The sequence below is a fragment of the Monopterus albus genome, unplaced genomic scaffold, assembly GCF_001952655.1.
Source record: "Monopterus albus unplaced genomic scaffold, M_albus_1.0 scaffold202.1, whole genome shotgun sequence".
NCBI lineage: Eukaryota > Metazoa > Chordata > Actinopteri > Synbranchiformes > Synbranchidae > Monopterus > Monopterus albus.
The window spans coordinates 584,239-610,815 of record NW_018128082.1 but is presented as its reverse complement, the minus strand read 5'-3'; the positions used below and the strand labels follow the sequence as shown (position 1 = coordinate 610,815).

Here is a 26,577-nt window from a genome sequence, read left to right as displayed (position 1 = left end):
AGGTTTGATAAACTGCTTACATCTTCATGTTTCACTCAAAGATGGGTGCCATCTGCAAAAAATGATGCCACATTAAAACAAAAAATTAACAAAACCCAATGATAGAAAATAAATTTGACCCAAGAACAAACCCTTGAGTAACTCCCAAATCCAGGTAGACACAGACAGAATTATATCATAATCAGTTGACAAAGAACCAATTAACTGATTAGCAGATGAACTGAAAATTAAACATTAATATCAGATAGCTGAGTTAATGTTTTAGTTCTATAAATCAGAGTAGCTATGTGTTATCCACAAGCTGCCAAATAATGAACACTACTAACACTTAAAATCCCCTTCAAAATCCCTATCGTGTCCAAACAGATTGAACTAGCTGAGAAAGCTTAATATAGCCTGTCTCCAAATGTTTTAAGGCAGCCGTGTGTACGGCTGGCGTGACGCGGCAGTGGGGCTGGATTAACTCCGCTCTGCCCGCATTCATAAACGGATATGATAAACCAGCGCTGAATGTACCGGAGAAGCGACAACAGTCAGCTCTGACCATGGCGGAAGAGGACGACGCGAGGATTCGGATTTTACAGAGCCTGCGGGGTAAAATATGTAAGTGTGACTAGTGAACCGATGTTTTCTGTCTCTCACGGGGGGAGAGGGGTCGGTAGAGCAGGCGAGCGGCGAGAGGGGAAGACGGAGGGGCGCGGTGTACTACCAACAGTCGACAGTGTGGAGGCAGAGACAGCCAGTTCATCTGGTCGGTCTGCTGCTTGCTGCTCAACGTCAAGTTAGCCTAGTATGCTAACAGCCGCTTCTAGCTTGTTGTGAATGATTTCATTCATTGAGAAGCTCTACACGGCCGTCAGTTAAGCTGTTTTAGCAAACTGGGTGTTTTCTGAGTGTCAGAAATTTAAACGTTTTCAAAATGGATGGGTTTTCTGTAGACCCGAGCTACCCTGTAAGCTAATAAGTTAACGCTGGTGGGGTACAGTAGGCTAGTAGTCCATCGTCACAAACCCATTCAGCTGTAATGATACTCAGTGCAGGCGCCAGGCAGTCAGGTAACGTAGCTAATGTTACGTAATAACAATCTCAGCAACAACTTAAAGGGTTTAACGGCAAACTGAACACATTAAACGCCTTCTCGGCGAACAAAGTAATAGTCAGTCGCCCCTTCAGTGTTTAACGTTAGCTAACCTAAGTTACTTAAGACGCCTATAATGCTAACGTTATCTGTTAGTACCTTCCTAGTGCCAATCAATCCACATTGTACCATCGATATGTTGATTGATGGGCGACCAACAGGTCTGAATCATAAGTTGTTTACTCTCTGATCTTCACTTGGAGGCGTTAATCAACAACGGTCTAACGTTAAATGCGGTTATCGTGTATCATTTGCCACAACGCTGATGATTAGACCATTCATGAGAATGAGTTGGTTGTCTTGCCTGCAGCACCAAATAATCTATTTGCAAGCTAACTGCCACAAAGTTGTTATAATAGTCACGAATCCAGTAGGAGTTAAAATCGGAAATATTGGCTTCACAATCAAATAGCTCACAAGTTAGTTTCCTCATCCTCATTCACAGACTGGGCTGGTCCAGTTGAGTAACTACCAAGAAGCTGTGCACCTGTTTGAATCTGTAATTGTGGATTATGCAAATCAATCAAATTGAAGATGTGTATGGCTGCTCTCTTTTAAAGTTTCAGCTAGTCACTATCATTTTGAGATTCAAATTGCACTCGAACAAAGTATTATAAGTTAGTGGTTGCCATAATGTATTTAGCTTATACTGTAGGTAACAGGGTGTTACAGATGTTGTTATTCTGTTAAGACACATCTATTAATTTACACCGAATACTGCAGCTTCCTCCATGTGTTGATTTTTGAGGAGATTGATTATGGATTGTATTGCATTTGGCCCAGTGGCATTCCTTCATCTTAATGGGGAAAGTAAAATTTAGTGCAGTCAATCTCAAAAACAAATCAGTTTTAAATAAGATGGCACCCATAGTGAGTTTTATAAATAATGATTTTTACTGCTCTTATGCATGACAAAACATTATTTTAATATGTGCCTGGAAGACATTTCATATTTCTAAAGTAGGTGTAGACCATGTCATGACTAACTATGAATGTGACTTAAGTGTATGTATTTACTGTAAGGTGAAAATAGGTTAACCAGTATGTAAGCCCTGTGCATAGCCGCACAATAGGAAAACAAATGTCAGTTTCACTACTATGAATTAATGAGAAAACAGTAAGCAGAACAAAATAGAGGAACTATCATGGTATGTAACTCACTTTGGATTCTTACGAAACTCTGTTCTTCCTTGTTCGCACTTTGTCCTTTTTCCTTTAGCAATGGAGATGGCATTCTGTGAAGATTTATTCTCATAGTAGTTTTTAAATGGCCAGTGTACTGATATGTGTGCTTGGTTGCCTCATTGTCAGAATCAAATCTGTCAAAGGCCAGTTGTTAAAATAACTAGGAGTAATCAGGTATTCTTTAGGCATAATCTGACCTTTGGGTCATGGTTTTCATAGGGTGACATGCTTCTGTTTTATTGGAAATGATATTGAAAAAAGGGAGTTATTAGAAGGGTTGCTTTGCTCGCTGAAGTGCGGTAATATGTGCTTGTGTGCCTTATATGCATCAGATCAGTCTGGTCCAACTTTAGTGATAACTTGTTTGTTTTTATTGGCCAAGATTAGCCATGCACGTTTTACTAATAGCCTGCTGAAACGTTGATCTTTAATGGTGGCTTTTCTTAATTAGGTTCCCACTTGGGCTTAGGGTACCTATGCAAAGCTAGAGGACCAATTTAGACTAATGTTTTTTTCCCCTCTAATCCATCAGACTAAGTGGTGTGATTGAGTGACTGCATTTAGCTGTTCTGACAATTCTGGTTGAACTTATCTGGTTTTGATTTAGTGCATTTCTTAAGAATGTGTTGTACAAAACATCTCAGCATGTAATCTGGGTCTGCGTGCAATGTAATGGAAGTGGGTGCGAGTCTTGGGTGTTACAAAGGTGTTTGTCATTTGTGAATCAGCGCTGTACCATCACCATTGGTTATGCTGAGGAAGTCAGTGTTTCATGTTTTTAACCACATATGAGTCTCGAGTGTACTTCAGCTACATCCGCCCTGCAGCCTACCCTGATAACTAGCAAGAGCCAGAGTCTCCAAATGAACCAGAGGATGTTGGATATACAGTAAAAGCATATTTTTAAAAGTGTACTGTGTACAGTAAGACTAGTTTGTACTCGGGCAGTTTCAGTGAAATAAATTCTCACTTTTTAAAAGTAGGAATGAACTTGTAAAATTTTCTTTGTTTTTCAGAGTTGTCTAACCCAAGATCTGAAACCTACATGTATATGTTCCTAGAACTGGTACTAAAGGGTCACTTAGTCAACTTCTCTGTCAGATACTCCTTGTTTAATGTAACACTAATATTTATAATTGTAGATTGGAATCAGCTATAGAAATAGAGAAATGTTACTAATGGATGGGAATTATCTAAAGCCTGTATCATTCACTGTATGTGGCAAAGACTGTGTGCATTACATGCAACACAAGTGCATTGTTTTTAATTTAATAGATAATATATTTTTCCCTAAGTTTAGGACAGACTGCCATTAATTTTATTGCTGTCGTGATAGCAGTCATGTTCTTCTCTTGGTGCTGCAGGTGAAGCTAAGAACCTGGGTCCGGTTTCAGGTCCAAATCGACAAAGGGATCTCTGCACCTTTTGCACCATAAGTCTGGATCAGGAGGAGGTGTTCCGCACCAAAGTGTTTGACAAAAGCGTCAGGTGAGCAGGTTCCCTCTTGTATAACTTACATGCATGGAGTAAAATTTCATTATTACATTTCCAAACGCCATTGTTTTATTTGCAGTTAGGGTTGCAGTTTTACTGCTGTTACTGTACAGTTCTGTGTTAATTACTGTATGTTGGTGTAATGGGTCAAGTATGAAACATTACACATTCAGTAAATGTCTTAAATGCTAAGGTACACTGTGCATACTTTGGTTGAAATGTTATAGGGCTACATATTGAGGTATCTAGTCTTTTGTTGACTAGACAGATTCAAGAAAGATATAGTTTTATTTTAATGTTGCATGTCTTGCCTATTCTTTGTTCTGAGAACAGACAAGCTGTTGTTCCAGTTTACAGTATTTACATTTTGACATTATGATCAGTAATGCAGTTTTATTGAAGAGAGCTTTGTCTATGTTTCTTAAAATTAATAGGATTATGCAAATTTCATATTGTCACAAACAATTGTTAATAAGAAAGATGGCAGCAAAATATAGAATCTCACTGATTAAAATAGAATAGTGGAGGCAGCAGAAAGTGTGAAATTACCTTTAGTAATGGTGTAACATGTACATTGACATTCTTATTCTGGTAATCAAAATCACACATGATGATGCTTTTTTTTTTTTTTTATCTGAAAAAAGCATCATGTGTGAGTTGTATGAAAGTACTCAATTATTATGTTTCCTGATTAATGAGTTTAAACACATGTTTCACCTTTAGGGGAAACAATTGTAATTTTGTGTAGGTTCTTGCAAGAAATCCAAACATCCTTGTGTTTATATGCAGGCAGAGGTTTCAGGTTCAGTGCATTATTTGTGCCATTTCTCCCCATATGCACGCAGCGGCCCGGGGCCCTCGGCTCCAAACAAAATTTTGTTGTACGTGTCACAATGTTACAATAAAATAAAGCTTCTAAATTCTGTTGTGTCTCTGGAAAATGCGGTTGTTTAGTACACTAAAACAGGGCTCCAGACTGTGAGTGATCAGTCACATTTTGCAGCCAAATTTATTTATTACGGTTAGACAGACTCTTTTCAAAGGTTGCACTGGGTGCTACTGCAAAATAAACAGGTCATGCACGAACAACTGCTCTCACTGTAGAAATGGTGGATAGATGTAACAATCTCTGCAATACTGTTATCGCAGCATTTATCTGCAGGTCTGTCACTCACCCATTTCACGAGGCAGAGACTACCAATCTATCAAATGTGTTGATCCACACTGACTCTGAGGCACACGTGTCATCTCTGGATCCCTTTTTTATGCTAAAGAATCACATATGCAAATGGAAAAGCATATGCACAATTCATCAGTTTATACTGCACTTCAGTTGTAATATAATAGCCTAATCATCATCATCAGTGTCATCGTTATCATCATGCTGACTGCTAGGCTATAGAGCATTAAAGTGACTACATGATGTTGGTCATTGGCCTCTGCTCTGTAAAAAAATCAGCATTGGCATCGGCCATTGAAAAGCCCATATTGGTTGACCACTACTGAGTATACTATTAAGTGTGACTTTGAATTTGAACCGGGCACATATTCTTTTGGATGTAAGACAGTTTACGTGCATTAAATCTAGTGAATAGCCTGATTATTTTTGAACATTACTGTTGGCTGCTTTTATACTTGATACAATTTTCAGTTTGTTTTAAGAAATGAAGTTAAAACAAAGCTAAATGTTTTGTGTTGTATGTCTTGTGGGAAGATATGCAATTATTTGAATACAACGTTGAAACTGTTAGTACAAAATAACAAGTAATTTTGACTTAAATGAGCTATTTTATCAGTAGCTTGATGTTCACAAGTGATTCAGAGGAAGTGTGGGAGATGGGCATACAGGAAGCCTTGTACTGTAGGTTTCTGTCTACATCATTGCACAGTTCACTGTAAACATGGGGACTGCCTTCTGTAGGTATTTCACAACAGCTCCTTTTTTCTCTCTTGATTTCAGTACCATTCAAAAGGATTTTACAGTCTCTAAGGAAGTGTGTCCTCCCACGCTCTCCCCTGTCTTTTTTTCTCTGTGTCACTCTCAACTACCTTAGCACATCTTAATAATCACTCAGTTTTACCCTTCTGTTTAATTCATGGTGTTTGACTCATGTATGTTGTATGGACTCCTGTTTCTAAAGGAAGCTCTAATTGCAGCTAATCCCTCGGATAAAGCAGGCATGTTCAAACTGTTGTGGTCAAGTGGTTCTACCTAGCAATCTCACATTATTTAGAAGCCAGGATGAAAACAGACGGGAAGGCGGTATAGTGGGTGTATGGCTGAATGTGTACAGAAAAGGGAGGTTAGAAGTGCTTAATTTCATGTGATGTTCAGGCGGATGTGTGGGTGTTCACAATGGATGTGCTGGACAAACCCAGTGTGGAAGTGTCAGGCACGAGATTTCAGCATCCAAGATGCATCAATTATAGAGGTAAAACATAAGTGCACACAGGGACTGAAGAGCTGTACTGAATATTTATAGAGATAAGCATGTTTACCAGACTGGGTTCAAGTCCTGATTCAGTCTTTAAAAAGACAATTGGACTTTAAAGAATTATTCTTTAGACTCCTGCAATGTTCAACCAGCAAACACCTCTGAGAGGGGCACTCCTGTTATCCTATTTTTTTTTTTTTTAAACTGGCTTATATATAGACCAAGGAAGTGTCTACCAAGTTGTATGCACTACATGCCAGCTGCCCTTTTATTGATATTACATTTGTGCATCATTTTGTTTACTCCAAACAAACAGACCTCCACACTTGTCAACTAAACTAATGACCTTGAGAGAAGAAAACTGAAAAGATGGGGATGGCAGTTTTCTAGTACATATGAACAGTTAATCTAGTATATCTGCATAAGTACTGTTTAGCCTGTTAGGGACAGGTGGTCCGTCTGCAGGCAGCACATACACCAAGGTGGTGCTTGACCTACATCACCTATGACAGATCGAGCCATCAGCTCGCTGTCTTGGTCGAGAGGTAGTTACATTGGCAGGACTGAGTGGCACAGATGCTTGGGCCCTCTGTGTTTCTGCCTCCTGCTACAGGGCAGTGAACCCACTGCTGAACACGAGATCTAACCACTTTGCTGCGAGCCTATGTTATACGGTATTATAGCACCTGCTGTAAAAAGGTTGCAGTTTGCATGTGCTTCCTGTGTCTGCATGGGTTTCAGCGGGGTGTTCAGGTTTCCTCCCGCAGTCTGAAGACCTGCAGGTTAGGTGAACTGGAAGTTTTCCGTAGGTAGAAATGTGTTGTCTGGCCTACACTGAGCTAGCAGTCTGTCCAGGGTTTACCTGGTCTCTCAGTAGGTCTGGATGATATATATATAATATTCAAAGTGACATAAAAATTAATTGATGTTTAATACAGTGTTCAAATATGAATTATGTCAGACTAAACTCTTCAAATGTGTAAAATTAAAGTTTAAATGATTTAGTACACTTTAAAACTGTTTCCTAGAAATTGTTCATTTGTAAAATGATGGCACATTATAATACATAATTTTGTTTCATAGTTCTGCATAGTTTGTTTCTTTTACTTGGTGAGGATACAAGAATACAACACAAAAGAGACTGCACAGATAACTTACAGGGTTTGTACACAGCATATTCAGGAAATGACCAGAAATATTTTGGAGACTGTATGGGCAAAAAGAGAGCTCAAAAGCTACCACATGGCAAGAGCATTCCCCTCAGCACTGATGACTCATAAGGGCACCCTGTGTTGTCCACCTTCTGCTCAGACAATTCATTTTCCTGTAAATGAACAAATCCTATTTTTAATGCTCAAATATAATATTATGTTGAGGCAGGAGCACGCCACCATATTTACTCATTAATTATCTTTTTTTTTTTCCCCTACATAATCTAGGCTCTTAAACACAACCTGTATCAGAGTATTGTGGCTATATCCCAACTACAGTATATTACATGGGGAATTTGTTTTTAGGGCACTCATGATTTCACTATTTAGAATTAGGTCAAGTGAACAACTAAGATGCAGTTGAGAAAAGTGCAAATATAAAGTGACATAGTTTGAAGAGTGAAGTAGCACTTAATACAACAATGTAATTCTGGTTGCCTCACTCACATGACTATAATTTATTAGCTGCCACTATAAGTTATGGATTGACCAGGTTGTGATGCAGGGGGTCTTTTTCAGTGTATATAGTAGAAATGTAACCATATTTGTAATTTCACAATATAGTGAAAGAAAAATATCTCAGTAATATCATGGGACTGTAACTGTATGTGCATATGGTTATTTCATAGTATACCTGCATGCTTGTTGTGTAATTAGAAAGTGACAGCACATGCTTCATTATCAACTTTTAGACACACACACACACACACTCTGTGTGTTAAATGTGGATAATATGCTCATCTTGTTGCTCATAATCTAGATGCCTATTCTCATGTAAGCATGAAAACACTTGATTTTTGAAAACATTGTTTCAAGCATTTTTGTAACAATGTTATTTGCACTGGTAGCAGGTGAAGTAAATTGCACTGAGCATTTTATTCCAGCTTGTTAAGTGAAAGATTTTCTGACTTAAACACAAAATTAAGATTTTACCAGTGTGGCACGTCTCACGTAGACATTTAAAAAGAAATGGTAGACTACACCAAATGAAAAATTGGATAATACTGATGTTGCCCCTTAACCATTTATTACTTGAACTGGTGTGTCAAATAATCACTCTGCAGCCACTAATCTGGCCGCAGTTTATTACATTTCACATTTTATCACACGTTGTACACAGTATCGCTCCTATTCTCACACATTCCTTTTTAAACTTCTGCTTATAATTACAGCCCTTTCTATGGAGAGGACTTCTACTTTGAGATCCCACGTCCATTTCAGTGTTTATCCTTCTATGTTTATGCCAAGAGCGTTTTCCAAAGGGACCTACCTGTTGGTAAGTAAGCTTACCCATATATATTTTCTCATCTGAATGGATGGATTGTAGTTTAATATGTGTGTGTTTGTTGTTCAGGCAAGGTTTCAATTCGGAAGGATGACCTGTTAAAATACAGCGGGAAAGAGGACTGGTTTAGTCTTCAGCCAGTAGACCCCAACTCAGAAGTCCAGGTAATTTCTAAAGTCGTTTCCACATATGAACTCCAGGATATGTCTGTGGAATTAGGCCTGGACTTTGTCCACAGTTGCCTTTTCACGCATGTAGCACACAACAGGGGAGAGTTCATGTCAGACGCATTTTCACCTGCTGGAAACACTCCATTTGGGGGGGGGGGGGGGGGGGGGGTGCATCTCGGCAGAGTGTGCAGGAGGCGAGACGTGATGCAGTCACATAGCCAGTTTTTAATCTGGTCATAAACATCCGAGTCTCTTGCTGTTCCTTAAATCTGACAATTCTGTCACTGACTCTTAACAGCAGAAGTTCGCGAATCTCGTCATGTCTTCAGTCAGATATTCTTGTTGGTGTCTTCATTGTAAATGAATGTTTTTCTTACCATATGCTGCTGTATTCTCACATGGGCTCATTCTGGCTCCTTGGACATTACATGGACTTTGTACTAGGGAACTGGCAGGATAAAGTCTGCTTAGCATCCAGGTCGGCTGACTTGGACATTTGCGTTCTCACATACAGCTCCTCTGCGTAGTGTCTGAATAATTTCAGCGTTCGAGTGCATCTGAAAAGGATTTAAGAAAGTTCCAAGTTTGAAATGATGATTCACAAATATGCTTTAAAAATTGGCACTTCATTTTAAGAGTATTTCATCCTGGGTATAATTCAAATCATTGTGGGTTTAACGTTGAATTCCACATACTCATTATTCCTATGTCAATGAAAGGCTTAATAGTCTCTGTTCTGGCTGTCATGTTTTTACAGTTTGAAAACTAAAGACAGGCTCAGCTCTGTTTACCTGCAGACTGCTGCTGTTAGCCCCCCACTCAGAAACACGGCATCATAGTCTGGTTGCAGAAAAATGAAATGCAACATGCAAGAATTCATTTTTGGAATATTTTTGGCACTCTTGAAGTCATGACAAGAAGGAAGTCAAGTATTTGCCACTTTTCTTGACTTTTAATTAATAAACGTCTATCTGTGCAATGAAACCTTTTGCACATTGTAAACACATTAGATTGTCATGGCATTCTCACAATATAAACCCGTGGAGGATGAGATTTTAACAGCAAGTGGCCTTTAAGCCCACATCACTGGAAAAATACTGCAGTAAATATTGTTTCTGGCATTTTAGCATTGTATGATCAATGCTATTCTTGTGAAAACCATAATTTATGCCACCTGCAAGATTTAAATTTGACCAAAACCAATTGTTTTATAGTACTAGTGTGTCATCTACCCATGGAGAAATGTACCAATAAGGTCAATGCTCTGTGAGCTTTGCAACGGTTGCAACAAATGTGTTGAAGGCTGTGTGTTTGTTTTTTCCAGGGGTATAGTTCTAGTTCTTATCAAATATAGGACATGTACATAGGTTTTTATATTTCAACAGCTCGTTTCTTTGATCTGATAGTAGTTTGTTGTTGGGTGAAACTACAGCTCAGTGTCATGTCTGTGCTGCTGTAGCTAACGTGTTGACACTAGCTGCCATTAGCCCACGCTAGTCTATTCTGGGTTTGTGCTGCTACACTGGTTCACTCACAAGTAGACCCTTTTCAACTGCAAAGTTAAAGCAGTGAGTGATGTATGTGTTATTGAAATCCCTCGCTGGCTTGGTTTGTAGTAAGACAGGGGCTGTGTATGTCCCCTGTGAGCAGCAGTAACTCATTCTAGTGAACTTGCTCAGTTAATAAAGAAAATTGTGGTATGGTAGGACAAACAACACACACTTTCTTGACCATACTTATTCGCCTAAAGGAGGGATAGATAGGTAGTTGTAATATGAGTGTTTAATTTAACTCATTCAGATCTTTATAAAGTAGTTGGCACTAAATAGGCTCAAAGGCCTATCTTGCATCAGAAACAACTGCTCACCATGTAAGCCAACTGCTGAATTGCATAGACAGAGTGCAAGTGTGTGGGCGTTTTGTTTAGCTCTCTCTCTCACTCACTCTTTCAAACACTCTCTCTCTCTGACACTTCCGAAGACAGGACCGGGAGCCTTCACCACATCCGAACCCGTAAAGATCTTTTTGAGTGATGACAAAATTCACAGCTGTTGCGGCTCTTTGTCACACATGGTACCTCCAGGTCTCGGACTAGGGCCAGAGAATTATTAAAAGAAATCTGAAAATTGTGAAAAAGTGAAAGTATTTTTACATATCTGTGGAAAAATAAATATTGGGTTAGTGATTTTTGTGCACATTTGGTCATTTTCTCACAAGCACATACTATAGCCCACACTTAAATTTTTTTCACAACCCACATATTAACTCAGGATTTGGCTTGAAATGTTTGATTTGTCCCCTGATGTCAGACTGATCTAATCACTTGCAATATTTGTAATTTCTCACCGGTCACTCTTCTGTTCTCATGTTGAACAGGGAAAGGTTCACCTGGAGATGCGATTGAATGAAGTGATCACAGAGACCGGCTCAGTAGGTCAACAGTTAGTAGTCCGGTGAGTACCAGGTTGCTTGTCCATTTGGTTGTTTCATGACCTGAGCGAGTTGGCAAGAAATTTGAAGTTTGTGCCAAAGCACTGTACGTAATGGGATCTATTATACTGTAATTCACATATATCTTATGTGTACACAAAACACATAAGGTAAAAAATAGAAAGCGTAGGCTGCCTTCACATCTAAACCACCCACCGAACTGCACTGAGCCTCAGATGACAATAATAATGGGACAGTAAAGAAAGGGACAATCAAAGAGACAAAAATGGAAATATTGTTTGAACTTTTGTTAAGCCTCAAATATACAAGAACTGTTCTCTTCTCAGCTAGATTTTACAAACTTGTACAAATTGAAAATAGAGAGAGGTACTGTATATGAGAGAAGAAACCAGAAAGAAAAATGTTAGTTGTTATGAAAAAGTAGTCATCATTGATGAGGTGGTGTCACTTGCCAATCTTAGCTCTTGGTGGAATGTTCTAGGTTTCATTTGTGTCACAATATGACTTTTTTTGATCACCTTTACGTCTCAGCTTTATGTTTGACGCCACAAACACATCCTCTTGCCACATAAAGACATGGGAGGATGAAAACAAAGCATTAGGTGAAGGATTAGCTTATGCAGGTAAAATACGTGTGCATGCATGTTGAAGGATTAGCTTATGCAGGTAAAATATGTGTGCATGCGAGACCTCATGCTGTTTACGTGTTGTTTTCCTCCCCCATTCATACCTGAGCAGCAGGGTAATGAGGAGGAAGTGATTTCATCTGAGCAGGAAGCCTGTGCTTCTCACACTGCAACCACTGTGGTTTTCCGCTGCCGTCACTCTCTCTGTCACTCAGATTGTTTGCTTAAACTGTAGCTATTCAACATACAGATGAACAGTGCAGTTTTTTTTGGCAGCCTGACTAGAAAGTGTAGTAAAAGCAAAGGTGTCAAGTTTTGTCATTTGCATCCATGTCTGAGTGCCACCCTGTTGCAGTGTCATTAGTCACAGAGATGTTCAGAGGAGAGCGAAGCGGGGTCAAGTAGGAAAGAGATACCGAGGAGACTGTAGTGAATATTGTCATGACACCCTGGAAGATGATACACAAACATCCTGACATTTGCTCTGCATGGCGTCTCCCTCTGGCCTCACTTAGTGATGGGCTGAATTCATTCTCATTCTCCGGTGACTCGTGCTTAGCAGCCACATCCTGTTTAGAGTGCCTACAGTTTGTTTGTTATCACCTGAAACACCTGTGAAAATAGCAGTGGTCCCTCTGTGACACGCACTAAGCAGAATGACAAATGATCACTGTAACAGCATTTTTCAGTGCATGATGCTGTTTTATATTGCTGACAATCTGATGGTGGCTTTGCATTCAACCTCCATGTCTGAGGAACTGAGCCCTCGGCAGCAGTGTGACTTTTGAATGTGATCTTGACAACTGATGCCAGAACACTGAAACTGGGCAAAAATGAGCCAGAGCAGATCATTTTGAATTGCAACCAAATTCATAGCAGTATGTTAGGCTTGTGTGTCCGGTGCAGCTTCCAGGCATCAGGTTTTAAATGTTTAAATGAAAGTTAATTAGCTTCAGACAGTAAGTCATTTATCCACTGTGTTATTGGTGTTTAAATGTTGTGTATTACAGGATATGCATGAGATAAGCATGATATTAGTCATGCTGATTACTTGTTCCATAGTGGTACATAAGGGTAACACGTCAGTGCAAAACTTGCTTTTATGATTGTGTCTATTTTTAAAAGTCTTAAATGTTTAGTAAATTTGGATGTGTCCATTGTTTGTGAAATAGTTTTTTCCATTGTGGTGCAGCGGGTCCTCAGAGAAAACTCGGCAATTACCAAAATAAAAACATTATTAAACATTTTTTGTGTTCATTATGTGTCCTGTTTTATGTTTTCTTTCTGTTTTATTTACTCTGGCATGATAATGCAGGCCATAGGGGTTTAATAGCAACACCATTTCCAGTGAGGTGTCTTTTGAACCAACAAGTATTTACCATTATTGCTCTCAGGACACAGAGTTGAAAACTGACCTTTCCCCAAGTCTGGGTCACTTTAATTGCTTGAAATATTGAAAGTTTGATTCCAAGATGACCAGTGTCACTGTAGCATTTCAAATACAGGCTTGACTACTTTGCTGGTTATTTGTGACCACATAAATTGAAAATATTTCTGACTTGTATGTCAAAATTAATAAGGATATTCTTTCTAAAGCTGTATTAATTGTGTCCATCCGTGTGTCTTTGTGACCCTTTCCAGGATAATAGAGTGCCAGGGACTGCCTTTGATCAGTGGGCAAAACTGTGACCCCTATGCTACAGTGTCACTCGTTGGACCTGCCAGGTAACTCTGTGAAAGCCACACACGCCAAAGGCAGCTGTGTTTTCACAGCACAGTTTGTTGATTTTCTTTGCATGTTTTAAGAATAGAAACTGCTTGTTTGCGTCTTTTTAACCTGATTATTTTACATCACTATTGCTGTAATCTGTAAATGATGTCTACCACTTGTCTTATACGAGCATTATGCAGTTTTCCAAGCTAAAAGTTAAAAGGCAAAACACTAGAGGCAGAAATAACAGCAAAAAATACAACAAAACTGGCAAATTACACTTATCATTTTTAACATAAAATATTTAGTTGGTAAACACACAGTGCTTCGCAAGATAATTGTATTCTGTCTGAGCCCTTTGAATGTGTCGTGGACTGAAGACCTTGTCATAACTTGTAGGGCTACCTCTGCCAATCTTTGGTCACGTTCTGGCACACGCGCACACACACACGGTCACAACCTCAGCATTGTAACCAGGGGCCAGACCATGCTGTGCCTTAAATGTTAACAATAAAACATTAAATCAGTTCTAAGGCAGCAGGGCAGCTACTATCACTGTGATATCTTTGAAAGATTGAGCACTAAGACTAAAGCAGCAGTAGTGTAATGATTTACACTGATTTAGTCTTGAGAGGGTTGGTGAAAGCCATAACAGCTCTGTTGAGATCACAAGATGAAAATGTTTTATTAGTTTTATAAATGGTCTCAATACAGGCTTCTTCAAATGACTCTAATCTTGATGCAAAGAAATAAAATTCTAATTTAAAACCTCTAGAAAGTATAAACTATCATGGAGACTGTAGTTTTGCTGATGTTTCTGTAATGTATCTCTCAGGTCTGACCAAAAGAAGACAAAGGTAAAGAAGAAAACCAGCAACCCTCAATTTGAAGAGACCTTTTTCTTTGAGGTAATTCTTGCAACTACACGTCTAGCTGTACAGTCGCATTGTGGGTTTGAAATGGTCTACTGCCTATATTACCCATTACTTAGGTAAAAATTGGGGGGGGGGCACTTTTTGTATAAATAAGCCTTGATTTGTTCATCTTCAGGTCACACGGTCCAGCAGCTACTCTAAGAAGTCTCATTTCCAAGTGGAGGAGGAGGACATTGAAAAGCTTGAGATGAAGTAAGTTTGTTTTTTTTCTCTCATCTCTTAGTCTCACCTTCTGTGGCTCACTCCCCGACTGTAGTCTTGACAGAAGAAAGGTTATTTCTTAACAACTTGAGGACAAAAAGTGAATTTGGATCTGGTGTGTTCTGACTACTGATAGAAAGCCTTGGTTTCTGGTTAAGGATATATGGGGCGCCCGTCACAGTGGACTCGTAGCTCACTGGGTAAGACTAGACAGATTCAAAGGTAAACACTCATGCATGGTTTTGAGGTTTGGATTTGAGGTGGTGTCATTGCACGGGCATTGGCTTGTAAGCACCACTCAGTAGTGACATTTATTTGGTCCTTTTTGCCACACTGGAATTGAGTGGTTGTGTTTGTGCTAAACACGCAGCATCAAAACTAATGTCTTACTCGATGTATATGTGGTTTGATGTAGTTTAAAGACATTTATATAATGCCTTGTTTCAGTTCCCGTCTATCTTTTGCAGAGTTGATTTGTGGAACAATGAAAATCTGGCTCAGGATGTGTTTCTGGGGGAGACGCGGGTCCCTGTCAAGATCCTGCGAAATGACCACATCCACAAAGCCTGGTAAGGAATAGACAAAAGAAGATGTCTTACTTTCTATCATTGACACTCCATGAGGAGTGCATACAAATACAGATGCATTATTTGGTTATGAACAGGTCTCTACTCTAAACTGATACAGTTGGTTTTTCTCCCATCACATGATTTATACACAAACATGTACAAACCTCTTTATTCTCAGTCATAACTCACTTAATTCAAAACAGACATGCTGTGCATACAATGTGCAAAACTCACGCTTTATTGTGGTGATGCCACATAAGAGACAAGGATGGAAATAAGTCCATGTCTTTATCATTCGATCTCTGGTGGTTTGATATGTTTGCTGCTTTATGAATGTATTAGATTGTTGTCGATAAACAAAACCAAGGCAGAAAGTGTCACTCCGACACGGCCCAGTCACCTTCTTCTGAATGATATCAGATCTTTACACTCAGGAGGTGGAATCTTTATGTTTGGGAACTTTGTCCTGTTTTTATCCATGACAACTTTTACTCAGTTTTCCATACAATTACATAGTGATTTGAAAATCTTCTAGATATGTGTTTATCAGTTTTTCCATTGTGTGGGTGTTTCTTGGTTAACGTCAGTGTAGGTGATATGGGATTATGCCAGATGGCAATCTGTTGGTACATGAGGGCTGTGAGTCGAGTGCGTGGGTGGCTTTTTTGCATGGCAGCAGTACCTCATGTTCTATGTTTATGCTGGAAGTCATCCATGCTGCACATATAAAAGTACAGTACAGGTGATCTGTTGACTTCTTCAGAGAAGTGTCTGTATACCTGTTTACCGTGGACGAGCTTGCTGTACATACTGTATCTGCAGTTTTTGAAGCACGCCCGTTCAACTCTATATTTAACCATTTTGCTTTGCTCCACCTGTTGGCTTTTAGAGGTATGTGCATGCAGCACAAATATAATAATCTCTTTAATCAAAGTGAGATGTCTGTCAAATCCTTTGGTTGCAAGTTGAAGTTTTCCAGTCCAGCACAATAGTTAAAACTGCTGGGAAAATGAAAATTGGATAGCAGAGACATCTGTCTGATTTATATACTGAAGTAAAGACAGGAAGACTTTGAGTAGTACTTTGATTCCTCTTTATGAGGAGTGTGAGCTGTTTTCATCTTGGTGATGCCTCAGAGCAACACTAGCTACAGTGTCTGGGTATATTAATGTTCACTGTCTACTGTTATTATATGTTGGACTGTAATGTGTTCAAACACAACTGACTTTCAGATTTTCATTCAGCTGAATGGTACGTGATTAGTTGCTCATAGTGATGCAACCAGCAAATAGTTCAGGGCAAAAACTTTTCTCATCTCACATATTTCCTCAAACAGTTAAACGAAGGAGCAGGACTCAGAGAGTTCCCATTGCAGGTAGTTTACTTGATGAACTCAAGTGATATTAGCAGCAATATAAAGAAATCAACATAGACAGATCCATAAACATTCATTCTCTCACACCCTTCTTCTCCCTTACTCTCTCTCCCTACTCTTCCCCTTCCTCTGTACTCTGCAGGTGGTACTTATAGTGACTGGAGAAATCCTTGGCATCACACTGCTGAATTTAACCTATTCTAGTTAGCTTTCATGGTGATTCTAAAATTGTATAGCTTCTTGTACAGAGGCTACAATGCAGACATTGTGGCTACATAGATCATTACATGCAGCAGGAGAAGGGTCATGTTTAAAACATGAATACCCTGTGCTGTAAACAAGTGTCTCAGATATCTCATCTCTTCTTGGCGCATGACCAGTTGTTGCATAAAACGTACATGGAATGAAATTACCAACCCAACACCTGGTTAGCCATGGTACTGTGTAGTATCGTTTGCTCACAACATGACACACTAAGAAGCGGTTTGTCCCCCCTGTGGTCTAACAGGTATCTCCTCCAGCCTAAAGGGAACGGCAGCAAATCCAAGTCTGATGATTTAGGTTCCTTGCGCCTGAAGCTGACCTACATAGAAGACACGGTGCTGCCGTCTGACTGCTACACACCACTCTGCAACCTGCTGCTCAAATCCCCAGATGTGAAGGTAAGACATTAGGTCAAGTTACAGTAAATGCTGAGGGACCTTTTAAAAGAATGTACATTTTATAGTTTAAGTTAACAGGCCTTTTTCACAATGATGTCAGATGGCATTCTCATTCCAGGGCTACAAGGGATCCTTATGTCCAGTTTAGTGCTGTACTATGGCGGGAGCAGTTTATGTATTACTCCTTTTCGACCTCTCATCTTTTGCTGTTTTTCTGTACCACTGTCAGCCCATCTCGGCGTCAGCAGCGCACATCTTGGGAGACATCTGCAGAGAGCGATATGAGGCTGTTCTGCCCGTAGTTCGACTGCTGCTCCACCACAATCGCTTTGTGCCTTTTGTCTCTGCTGTGGCAGTGCTGGAGCTGGACAACACTCAGTGAGTACTCACACAGTCATCACGCGCAGTACAGACACACAATGGTATGTAGGTGGACGTGCTCAGATAAATGTCATGACCACATTGTTACTTCTCTTATCCTTAAAGCCTTAAAGTGAAGTTCCATTATGTAATAACCTGGGTGTGACGTTTGTAGTTTCTGCTATCATTCCATGTGTTTATGATAATGTAACCAAAGTTAAATATGGAACACAGAGCAGCTCTAAATACAACAGACATTTAAGGATGGACTTTTCATGTGACCTTGATTTTCACTTTGACAAACTTGTAAAGCTGTGTAACAGTGTCACGTTATCCCTGTGAGTCCAAAGTTTAGGGTGGTGCCTACAATGTCATGACCAGATGCTGAAAATGAGAGGGACTGATGGCCACAATTACAAAAATAAGACTTGGGTCATAAAAACTTTTATTTTACCTTCTATAAACAGGCCTACAGTGTCAAACCTTTACATGCTGGATTTTCAATGCAGAATTTCCCAGTAATGTTGTGAAAAAAAGTTATAATGTTTGGTTGGTGAAATATGTGTCCATACAGGGAGGCTAACACTATATTCCGTGGCAATTCACTGGCAACACGCTGCATTGATGACATGATGAAGATCGTGGGAAAAAGTTACCTGGCTGTTACCTTGAAGCCTGTAATAGATGAGGTATGAGTGAGGAAGAGACACATGACTACACATCCAGTGTAGATGGCAGAATGGGCCTGTGTCACTGACTTACTATGGAAAGGTCCTTTAACAGCTGCCTTTCTACTGCAAACAAGCAGATGTACTAATGTAGGTGGTAGATTTCAGGTTCTTAAAGGGTACTGGATCTTTTGAATCCTTGTTTCAATAATTTCTTCTAAAAGGCTTATGCTGATGAGAATAAACTTGCATTTATTTGGGCCTTTTGTGCCACATGGTTTTCATGGTGGACTTCATATTTTGTCTTTAATCAGTGTGTACTAATTAGAGTTCCTTGACATGTCTGGACTGTGAATATCTGCAGTACTCGTACTCATCATCTGTTGTTGTCCTGAGTTAAAGAAAATACTAAAGTTTGCTCATTTCCCATTAATACTTTAGGTGTGACTCTAATTGTTTGGCTTTTTTTCCCCGTCTTTAATCTTTCGAAGATATGTGAATCCAACAAAGCATGTGAGATAGACCCCATTAAACTAAAGGAAGGAGACAACGTGGTGGTCAACAAGGTAAATGCACAGTCCCTCCTATAGTCCTGTTCACAGACAAGCAGCTCTTCTGATTTTGATCAGACTGAGAAATCCTATGGGGTGGGCATCTGTATACTTTTAAGCTTTGCTCAGTGTAAAATTACTCCTTATGGTTTAGTGCTACAGGAAATTCATACACCAATACAATATATGTTCCAAGTGTAACTTCCACTGACTTCTGCCTTGTCGGTATGGCATTCATATATTTGTGGGTTTCAGTGGCCTTTACCTGCAAGATACTCATTTTCCTCTCTATTATTAAGTAGGACTGATGTTTTTGTTCCCTCTGCAGGAGAACCTTCAGGGTTATGTCCAGAAAGTCTTCTCCTCTATCACCCAGTCCAGTTCGAACTGCCCCCTACTCATGTGTGATGTCTTCAGGTCACTGAGACACCTGGCTTGCAAACGTTTCCCAGGTAAAACCTGGAGCCTGTGTAAGACACTACTGTGACATGAAGTTACTTGGTTTGGGGAATTTCCAGAACAAATCCTATCCAGACCTGAAGCAGATTTTTTTTTTTTTTTTAAGAAAGAAGATCATAATCTATTTATCACTTTAACTTAGAAAATGTTTGGATTTTTTTTTTTCTGCTCCTCTGAAATTGTAAAACACTACTCTCTGTTGTAACAGTGATTGCACTAAATACCTTGGTAGTTTGCAGTAGTACCAGGCTGTAATATATTAGAAGTTATGGCACCTTTATGTGTTTATTTTTGGGGTTTAAATTTGACATTTTGCTGTTTTGACTTTGGAGCACATGGAGTTCCATAATGTTCACCTGAGGAAAACAAGCGAGGACAGCTTGTGAATCAAAAGCCTAGTTTTTGATGCAGCTCTATAGTTTTGGTTTCGCCACAGAAAGAAAACAAGACTGCATAGGATTCATTTTATGATGTAACAAAAGTCAGATTGTTACTATTTGCGCTTGTTTGCAACCAAATGTTGGAGCCAAATCTCAAAGTTTAAGAGGCATTTCGTTTAATGTTACATGTAGCTTTTTTCTGGCCTTTCCCTGAACATATTCAGCATAAACTGATGATGGTAATAAAAGTCATCCCCAGTGTTTTTTACCTTTGCTTTGTAAGACTTGCTTGTTTTGCAAAGCCAGAGTCCTTTCTTACATGTGCTTTTTCTCTCCACAGCTGACCCACATGTTCAGTATTCAGCTGTGAGCAGCTTTGTGTTCCTTCGGTTTTTTGCTGTTGCTGTTCTTTCTCCGCACTCCTTTCAGCTCCGTTCTCATCATCCTGTAAGGGCACCCCACCACCACCACCACAACTGACCACTGAATACTAGAGAGCTAATTCACATATGTACTGTATTACATTGTTGTCACTGGTTTTTCTTTCGTTGTAGGACCCTGAAATTTCCCGCACACTCACCCTCATCTCAAAAACCATCCAGACTCTTGGCAGCTGGGGTAGTTTGTCAAAAAAACTGGTAAGATTAACAGTAGTTGTATAATTGTGAGAAGGACAAGATAGGAGAACGGGTGCACTACCCTTCATTATGTGGAAATGGCATTTTTAAAAACAAAGGCATTTGTGTGGCATTGTGGAGACTTTAGTCTGGCCTGATGGAATATACAGCTTTTTATTTCAGAGGAATTCTGATCCTACTGTTGTGAATGAAAAAAAGACTAGGCCTTGATGTTGATGGTTGTATAGTTTTTTCTTGGTATCTGTCACATGTTGATTTAAGTGGTTATTTTTTTCTCTTTTCAGTCTAGTTTTAAAGAAACCTACATGTATGACTTCTTCAAATCATTCCAGGAAGACAAGTGTATTGAAAAAGTTAAAAAGGTATTTAGTCTGCTCTAAATATGTGTATGTACTTATTTATCATTCTGAACGATTAGCACTGATATCTATGTCAATTCTGTTTTCCAGTTTCTTGATGAAATCTCCTCTAATGTCAGCAAGGAGTCCAGTGGGCTGGAGGATGCAGTGGTTCTCAAGGAGGGGTGAGTGTTCATGAGCCTAGCCATGACCAGTAGCTTTTTAAGCACTTTTCCATACAATTCAGAGCCGATGACAAAATTCTGGGTTTGCTACCTGTTGTAACATTGACTGCGAATAGTGAGGGAACCTTGGCTGGCTTGAATGTTATGGCTCATTTGTCTCCCTTCAGAAGAAGTCAGTCATCGTTGTACTGGATGAAAACCAGCTTACAAAGCCTTGACAGTTTCCCTAAAAGGATTTAGTTTGTTTAAACAAAACAAAAAAATACAAGTCCAAATGCTGAAAAGCATTAAGTTGTAAATGTATTAAATTCATTTACTTACCTCCAGTGAAGCATGGCTTAGTTTGAACCTCACTGATGGGTGTGTTCTTACAGCAAAGTACAGAAACGAGCACAGGGGAGAAAACGTCTGGGAAAGAAAAACTTCAAAAAGAGATGGCTCAGAGTGACCAACAGGGAGCTCTCCTACCACAAACATAAAGGTGAAATCACTTTGTCATTTCATACTCCAACCAAATACATTATTCATCTAACACTTGTAGTCTTATGTAAAATAAAACTAACAGGAGATGCTGTTTCATATCACAGTGTTATTTGTAATACTCCAGTACCACTAACAAAGCCTTTTCCTTTTACACATAGAGGAGGTGACAGTTTATTGGTTCGGTTAGTTACTTGAATACTAAAGTACGTGCACATGAATATTAAAAGTCACACATTATTATTATTATCAATGCAAGGTCAGGATATGTTAAAAATGATTGACCAAATACTCAAACTGTATTCAGGTCTGACCAGTCACATTATGACACCTTTTTATTGGACTGAATAGTCTTTTCAAGATTTGGTAATAATTAGGAGTAGCTTGTTTCTATAAGACAATTGAGAGGCCCTGAAGCTACAAGAGCTAGGCTTGCACATTGTCTAACACAAACAGCCTTAAGTGTGGCTTGTTAATGTCTTGACTGTCACGTTGTATTTTTGTTGACATAAACTTGACATAATGACTTCTGTGTTCCAGGGAAAGAAGCCCTCTGCATCATCAATGTAAAAAATATCAAGGCAGTGGAGAAACTGGATGAAAGTGCCTTTAACCGCAAAAATGTAAGCTCCCCTCAGACACTTCTAAAGTGTTAACCATATAGTCCCTGTGCCAGGACAGTTCTTATTATGCCACAGACCAACATGTTTGTTAAGATTATAAAAGTACTGTGGGGGTTGCCTGGAAATGATGGCTTTGAAAGGCTCTTAAACTGCTCTGTGTCTCCCTTTCGTCAGATGTTTCAGGTGATCCACTCTGAGAAGCCTCTGTACGTACAAGCAGGGAACTGTATTGAAGCCAGCGACTGGCTGGAGGTCCTGGGTCAGGTCAGTCGCTGCAATGAGGGACGCCTGACCACCTTCCATCCATCAAATTACACTGGAGGAGCCTGGCAGTGCTGCAAAAACCAGAGTACGAACGCACCAGGCTGCAAGCCCTGCACAACGTGAGCCATCCAGATCAGTTATAAAGTCTTCAGTATTCTTGCTGCTGTTTTGTGGGACGTGTGCTGCAACTTACAATAAACACTTGATAGAACTGCTCACTGCTGCTCTGACCAACCATTGAGATGCTCAGGCCAGTGGCAGAGCTGTACATAATTAAAACATTCATGTTGTGTAGCAGATTTGAGAACATATTGAAATAAGCTAAATAATAAACGGGGCATATGCAAAACGTCCACAGGTGCATTATTTAGGTAGGCTGTTTGACAGCAGATGCAAAACACTGGCCCTCTGTTACTGAAACAGATATATGAATTGACAGTTGAACAACTGTCTCAGTGTAGCACTGAAGCAAATAGCTGTTTTCCCCCCACAGAAACGTTTCCTTTGTAGCAACTAAACCAAACATTATTTGATAATTGTTTAATTGCAGTTGTGTACCACAGTATAAAATAACCATAAACTGCTCACTAGGCTCTCACTGCCTGGGAGACAAGCTTCAGATATTTTTTTTTCCCAACTCAGCTTTTCCACATCTGCACATCTCTTTTCCAGCAGCCATTCAGACATCACAACAACATGCTGCCAAGACAACTATGACAATCTGATTAATGTAGAAAATTGTTTTATACAGAGCTGTCTTCTTTTTTTTTTTATAAACCCCATTATTGGTCTATTTTGCCTGATTCTCACACTGTTTCAGAATGTAGATAGTACATGTGTGATAACAGATGGGTAAACACAAATGCATTAAAGTTTGGTTTTTGATTTAGCTCCTGAGTTTTTCTGAGGTTGTTTTCAGGACTATTTGGTCAAAAAGTACCATCAGTCTGTTTTACTCCACTAAAGATCTTGTGTAATTCCAGCATCCCATGTTTCTTCTATTTCTTTACTACAAAAACAGAGAGAAAAGAGAATTTTTCAAGTATTTAGCATAACAATAAGCATTTCTTATTGTTCAGTGCTCATTTTTGTGTGTTTTGGTGTTTGTTAGAGCTTACAGAATGTGAAGCCAGAGTTTAAGTTTGAATGGTGTTTTAATTTAAACAAATGAAAATATTGTTCTTTCTAAAATTCATTCGTAGAAAGAGCTTTATACGCTTCTTCTCTTTTCTCCTGCTTCAGCACCGTGCTGGCCAACCTACAGCTGGACATCGACTGCGACCGGGAAACGGAGAGAATATTTTCCCTTCTCTCTTCAAGCAATTCCAAACTGCAGGACATGGAGGGTCAGTGCCTGTTGATGAAACACTGAGGCTGTTCGTTAGCAGGATTTGGAGATTATGAGCTATAATGATGATTTAGACACATAAATATTTACCTATTAAATACCTATTTAATAACAATGCAGTGTTTCTACTATAAAAATTATCACCTCCACAGAGGTACAGTGACTTTAGTGGCAGTTTTCGTGAGATTTATTTTCTGATTGTGATTAAGATGTGTAACAGGAGGCCGTGCAGATTAACTTAAAACTTCCTGTGTAAACAAACAGCACTGCCACCACTTCAATTAAATATAACATGTAACTGACTACGTTTCTGTAGCCTGCTACACAACACACTGTAATAAAGTGGTTTTAACCTTTTTATGAGTTCAGACGATTTTGCAGTCCCTGCGCCCAGAACACCATAATGTCACAGTCAGCACTTTAAAGTTGTTAAATTAAAAAGGGTGCATCCTGAGAACTGCAGCCTCTGTTGGACACATGCACCTGCACTGATGTACAGGTGCTGTAGATCAAGCCTCAAAGTCTTCAAAAACTCAACAGGTTGTCAGAGGTTAGGCAGAGCTCATTGGACTAATTTCTTCGTGTTTACTCACTCACAGGCACTCACAGCAGACAAGCTCATACACAGAGAAGAGAGCTTGCTGTTGGCTTTATGTCATTGTCACTCATCTTAAAATGTCTCCAAACTGATAAAAGTTGACGTTAAGTGGTAGCGGTGCTTAGAATCAGACAATTTTTAATGAATACAAGTAGCAGTGCACTGGGACATCCCTATTTTTATAGTTATGGCTCTACTCCAGTATGTTGGTTTAGTAGTTAAACAGTGGCTGTGAGGAGAAAAGTGCTGACTTCCGGATTTAAAGGTGGTGGCAGCCACGGTAGGTTAACAGAGTAGGACTACTAACCCCTTAGTAATCCCTTAGTCGCCCAATTTTAGAACAGTGCAGCAGCAAACAGTAAAATGTTCTTGACTGGCAACGTTAGTCACTAGACCTCAATCCATATGAGCTGGTGCTTCAGTTGCTGACGTTTGCTCAGAAGAACATTGTTGTATTTATTAAATTTATCTGCAATTTGACAATTATTTTTAAGACATAGTGCTGCCACAACTTGAAATCTGTGTGTAAGAAATCCTTGAGTACAGAGCCAACACAAATGTGTGTCCGTCTTAATGCTTAAAGAGCTAGTGTACTTCATCAGAAGTTCTCCAAAACCAACATTTTACCCAGATATCTTACATACTAGTTTTGATTGAGTGTATAATGATGTAATGCCCCTCTGTAGATGCATGTGCCAGTATGGCGGTGTACCAGGGCCCTCAGCGGGAGCAGGAGGAGTACTCCAAGTTCACCATTCAGGAACCCAAAGAGACCTTTCAGACACTCAAGCAGCTGCGAAACGTCATGGAGGAACTTCAGAGGCAGCACAACATCAGGAACGACACCGCAGCGCAGTACGGCAGCCTGTATGTCTGCACTGCTGTTTCTACATACCACATAGGCACTTTAATACATATGTAACATGCATGTCTGTGTATATGACCTCACCTAAATGATATTTTATTCCAATCCTTTCTGTCCCAGGGACAACCCGATAGTGGGGAAAGCGTCTTAACCCAGGCAGGAAACCAGCCACACCAGCAGGTGTCAGCACACCACAGAGAGCCTCCACAGTCCTAAAGCTCATCCCAGCGAGAACGCCTGCTTTGTGTCCAGAAGAACAATACACCCTGACCTCCTAGATGTCATGAGTCCACTACAGCAGTGACAGCCTAAGAACACAAACCAGAACAAGTTTGCGAGCTTTTCCCAGGACCTCTCCTCGGTCCTTGAAACAGACAAACTCTTTGATGTTGCCTCCTCTCTTCCCACTTCTCTGCGTTGTAGGTCCCTTTTTAATGAGACTACTTCCTCGGTTTAATTTATGTCCTTGTTTACATATCCAGCTGTATGAAAAAGACATCGTTAGATGGTGTGTGAATAGGCTGCTAATTTCTTTTATTCACCCAATTTTGTACCAACAGCTGTGATGATGCTCTCCCAGTGTTTTGTTTTGCTCTGACATCCATCTTTGGAGTTGATTGATAATCAGATTCTTTCCAGAGGACTGTCCTCCATTTGTGTCCCAGTACACTCTCTCTGTTCTTAGTATCCTTTTCTCCCCCGAACAAACGTGTGCGTATATTTTCAGAGTACGGTTCAAACCAATCTGCCTTATTTTAATGGATGTTTCTTTCACATTAATGCTGAGGGAATAATGCAGAAGCACTTTAAACATTTGGAGCACTCCAAGTGAACAATGATTTGATACTTGGTATCGGCTTTACCCCTTTTGATCAGTTACATGATCTCGAGTACATTTTTGTTTCATCCCTGTACAATAACATTTATAGCCTGTAGATTTTAAAATATTTTTCTTGACCAAAGACATTTTTTTAGGTTTGACTTGAAAAGATAATTAATGTATTTTGAATACAGCAGTTTTAAAAATGGAGACAAACTGTTGCAAATTATTGCAATATATATATATATATAAATATCATTTGTTTTTTTGTTTCATTTTGTTTTTGCTAACATATCCTCTACTTTTTAGTGACTTTAGGCAAGCAGATTGCATGCATTCAGTTTTGAATCCTGATGCACATGAGCGTGGTGTGAGTTGTTCCCTGTGATTGTGAATCGTATCGGTACGGTGTACATCAGATCTGTGCTGTCATGTTCAGAGCATCACAATATATTTATAGTGGTTTACAAAGGAAATGATGGAGGGATCCATCAGAAGAACAAACTGCCCATCAATTCAGTCACGACATCCAACAAACACTTGTTTTCCCAA

At 39.5% G+C, this 26,577-nt stretch overlaps 1 protein-coding gene across 1 annotated transcript; it reads left to right on the top strand.

Moving 5' to 3' along the window:
* Positions 1 to 446: 446 nt before the first annotated feature.
* On the top strand, positions 447 to 25,374 carry rasa2 (RAS p21 protein activator 2). Its single transcript, XM_020618167.1, has 24 exons — positions 447 to 603; positions 3,688 to 3,811; positions 8,636 to 8,739; positions 8,818 to 8,912; positions 11,295 to 11,371; positions 13,637 to 13,720; positions 14,542 to 14,614; positions 14,757 to 14,833; positions 15,310 to 15,411; positions 17,295 to 17,448; positions 17,678 to 17,826; positions 18,383 to 18,497; positions 18,968 to 19,042; positions 19,356 to 19,479; positions 20,207 to 20,313; positions 20,421 to 20,504; positions 20,789 to 20,866; positions 20,954 to 21,027; positions 21,402 to 21,508; positions 22,048 to 22,130; positions 22,305 to 22,513; positions 23,637 to 23,740; positions 25,027 to 25,207; positions 25,326 to 25,374. Exons 1-24 carry the CDS (start codon positions 546 to 548, stop codon positions 25,354 to 25,356), a joined length of 2,469 nt encoding a protein of 822 aa, XP_020473823.1. The 5' UTR covers positions 447 to 545; the 3' UTR covers positions 25,357 to 25,374.
* The last annotated feature ends 1,203 nt before the right edge of the window (positions 25,375 to 26,577 follow it).

Coding starts and splice junctions, on each gene's coding strand:
- rasa2 (XM_020618167.1), top strand. CDS start 546: ATGGCGGAAGAGGACGACGCGAGGATTCGGATTTTACAGAGCCTGCGG. Junction 3,812..8,635: donor GTGTTTGACAAAAGCGTCAG/GTGAGCAGGTTC, acceptor TTATAATTACAG/CCCTTTCTATGGAGAGGACT. Junction 19,480..20,206: donor GGCTTGCAAACGTTTCCCAG/GTAAAACCTGGA, acceptor TTCTCTCCACAG/CTGACCCACATGTTCAGTAT.